Consider the following 3,588-nt stretch of genomic DNA (forward strand, 5'->3'; position numbering starts at 1 on the left):
CAGAAACTGGCAAAACCATTTTCGTCGGTAGGATGTCATTTTCATTACGAAATTATACATATTTTATGCAAAAGCAAGAGAGAACGCTATATACACTCAGCCAACAAACTTCAAACTCAGTATTCCATCTACAAAATAATCAAAGTTCAGGTGGCGCCATCTGTCGCACTGCATAGACAACACTAGAAGCTAAGTGCGTTCAGCACCCCCACCCCCGCTTACAGTTTTTTTTTTGTCTCTCTTCTGCAGAGATTACCGACAAGAAGCGGCTGAGCAACGGCCGAGCAGCGGCAAAGCGGTGGCAGAGGACCTAAAAACCCCATAACTTCTAGAACATTAGCTCGTGTGTCTACCGATAGATATGACCGAAACACACACACAGAGTTCAGCACCTAGGATCTAACATATCTATTTTGCGATTTGTGGGCGTTAGAGTGGGCGTGGCTCCGTTTTAAAATAAACTTGCGCTGCTAAGGAAAAACTAGAATCTGCATGCCGAATTCCAAATCTTTAGCTTTCTAGTTTCCGAGAACTCGACGTTCATACAAACGGACAGACAGACGGAAATGGATAGATCGAATCGGCTATTGATCCTGTTCAAGAATATATACACTTTATATGGTCGGAAACGCTTCCTTCTTCCTGTTACATTCTTTTCAACGAATACATTGTACCCTTTTACTCTACGAGTAACGGGTATAAAGACCAGGATTATGTGGGTAAATCGAGTTTTTGTATACATATTGGACAAAAGAGCACTGCCCAGATCTAAATTCTATTATTTACTTCAGTTGAAAAAGACCAAATAAGTGGTTTATAGATATATATTATAATTAAACCCGCAATGTTTTTCCCTTAAATGTTTGGCGTTTTTTTACAGAACCATACTTATTTACTTATCGAATACCAAGGGTCCTCCTTGATCTGCGGAACATTGTACCGGATCTTAACGGGCGCTAGAATGTGCATTATCATGTGCTTGCACTCACTGGATGCTGACGGGGATTTTGGAAACACCAGAGACTGGTTAATGCGTTTGAGCAGGATATGTACATTAGATCCATCATAGGGAAGACGACCAAAGACCATCGCGTAGCAGACGACGCCGCAAGCCCAGATATCCGACATAAACGGATCGTAGGCCACACCTGGATATAATGTGATAGTAATGCATAAAAGGCTTAGGGATGGGAACTTACCCTTCAAAATCTCGGGGCTGGCGTAAGCGTAGCTTCCGCAGAAGGTTTTTGAGAGGATCACTTGGTTATCGGGAGTCCGGGTATCCTTGCGTGCAAACCCAAAGTCGATTAACTTCAGGTTCCAGTTCTCATCCAGCAGCAGGTTTTCGCACTTGATGTCCCGATGCACCACTCCCTTGCTGTGGATGTACTCCACCGCACTCACCAGCTGCTTAAAAAGCGTGCGCGACTGCGGCTCATCCAGGAACTTGCGCTCACGCACGTAGTCCAGTAGCGTTCCATTCTCAGCTAGCTGCATAATCAGGTATACTCTGTTTAAAGGTAAAATTATTGATCGATTTTGAAAATTTTCTACCGATAGATTTGGCCGAACACACACAACCTAATAACTAAGGTCTTGTCCCAGAATGGCTTTCATACAGACGACCAGACCGACGGACATGGCTAGAACGACTCGGCTATTGATCCTGATCAAGAATTCAATTTTTAGTATTTCCGTGTCCAATAGTGCCTAAATCAAGAAGACATTTTCGTAGATCAAGACTGCTTTTTAAAGACTGAACATACTTGATTTCGGAATAAGTCTTTTCGGATTGGAGTGTAAATCATTCTCAAACTCAAAAATGATTTACTCTTGAAAACAACAATGCCCATTGCTTGGACTCAAGAACCTATTCGTTCTCAGAACCAAGAAGACCTATTCTCAAAGATAGAATAATCATCTCCATGGTTCCACTTCTTAACGCTCAATCAATCAAAGACAAAACTTTACCTCGCGCCGCGGTCGTAACATTTTAAAGGGAAACGACGAGGCCGAAGTATACCTCAGTAACTTTCCGAACAAGTTGAGAGGGAACTTCTCTCCCAATTTGTATCTCTTTCTATTTTTAGGTTTTAGACTAATTTCATCTCGAGTCCAAGATCTTTTATTCTTGAGTTCAAGATCTTTTCTTCTCGATTAACGAAATCGAGAACAAAAAGAACGATTTCTGCTCGATTACAAGAACGTTTCTTCTCGATAAAGTGAGGAGTAAAAATAGTGAAATAGAGCACATTTGCTCTTAGTTTTTTCGATCTCATATTTTCTCGTTGTACATACTTTTCAACATATACTATATAGTAAAATATTTATTATTTATTAATTGAGTCGAACTAATGTCCCGTCAATTGACTGAGGACAACGCAAAAATCTTACTTGTGCTGCTCTTTGTTTACATAAGTTTGGGAGCGAGTTCGCCCGCTTGGGATATTGATTATAGATAAGTTTAGGATATTGCTTAAGTACAATAATTTGGGAGTAAAAGTGCTTAGTGATTGCAAGAATTGTTTATGTTATTGAAGAGCGGCATCGCCTGCTCCGGCTTCGTTTGTTTAGCGTGGGATTGCGTACACTGCATTGGTACATAGCTGAATATGTGAATATGTCACTCTACGAGAAACGTGTATACTAAAACCTTCATTCTGAAATATTACACTCATATATACCATTACTAGGTTATCAATATGATGTCTCACCTATGGCTGGTCTCTATGCTCTGATAGAAGGTAATCAAATTTTCGTGGTGTAAGCCCTTCACCGCCTCGATCTCCCGAGGCAGGAACTTCTGCGTGTACTCGGAAGGGGCCTTCACCTTGGATATGATTTTGACGGCAACCCTCTTGCCGTACTCCTCCGAAAAGCCGATTTTGACTTTCGCATAATTGCCTGTGCCAATCACCTTACCAAGAATGATGCCATGCTCTTCAAGGATCGTTTTCTGAGGCTTGGTTTTGTCATCAGGTTTCGCCTGAAGTCCTGGTGGTCCAGTGGGATTCGGCGGAGGACGATCATTGAAGGTGTAGACCTTCTGCTCCTGGCGGCGACCCGAGCTCTGGTCGGTAACGAGGTCCTGCGATGAACTTACGCCAATGACTAGCGGGAAACGGATAGATTTAGGTGGAGTTTTTACGCCTGCGTTGAAGATATTTTTACCTCCGCCTTGGTCGTTTTTCCTTTTTGGCGCTGTCGCCATTAAGAATGGGCCCACGAGTGTGATTTGCCAATGGCGCAAATGCTGTTAGGAACTGCAAAATGTCATGAGAAAACAAAAGAATCATTAAAATTGTATCATATTCAGAAACGAGAAATTTTGAAAAATTAATTTTTTAAAGAATTGACGTTCAATGAAAATAACTATAGATTGCATGGAGTTAAAAAAGCGATTTTATGTATGTAAGCAATATTGGCGAAGGAAATATTTTTTCGGAAAAATATTATGCTTAACTACCTTGAATTCAATAATATTCAAAAATGTAAAACACTTATAGGAAAAGAAAAAAATACTCATGGGATACATTCAGGGGATGAATCCAAATTGATATAAAACCATTTTATTGGTAAAAGAAGAGA

General features: G+C 40.8%; 1 protein-coding gene across 1 annotated transcript; it reads right to left on the reverse strand.

The window, feature by feature from the left end:
• Window positions 1-806: 806 nt before the first annotated feature.
• LOC108135017 (testis-specific serine/threonine-protein kinase 3) lies at window positions 807-3,371 on the reverse strand. Its single transcript, XM_017255549.2, has 4 exons — window positions 3,172-3,371; window positions 2,715-3,111; window positions 1,200-1,510; window positions 807-1,148 (listed from the first exon to the last, which is right to left on the reverse strand). The coding sequence occupies exons 1-4, from the start codon at window positions 3,209-3,211 to the stop codon at window positions 889-891; spliced, it is 1,008 nt and encodes a 335-aa protein (XP_017111038.1). The 5' UTR covers window positions 3,212-3,371; the 3' UTR covers window positions 807-888.
• Between the last annotated feature and the right edge of the window lie 217 nt (window positions 3,372-3,588).

The sequence above is a fragment of the Drosophila elegans genome, unplaced genomic scaffold (assembly GCF_018152505.1).
Source record: "Drosophila elegans isolate 14027-0461.03 unplaced genomic scaffold, ASM1815250v1 contig_397, whole genome shotgun sequence".
NCBI classification, from domain to species: Eukaryota; Metazoa; Arthropoda; class Insecta; order Diptera; family Drosophilidae; genus Drosophila; species Drosophila elegans.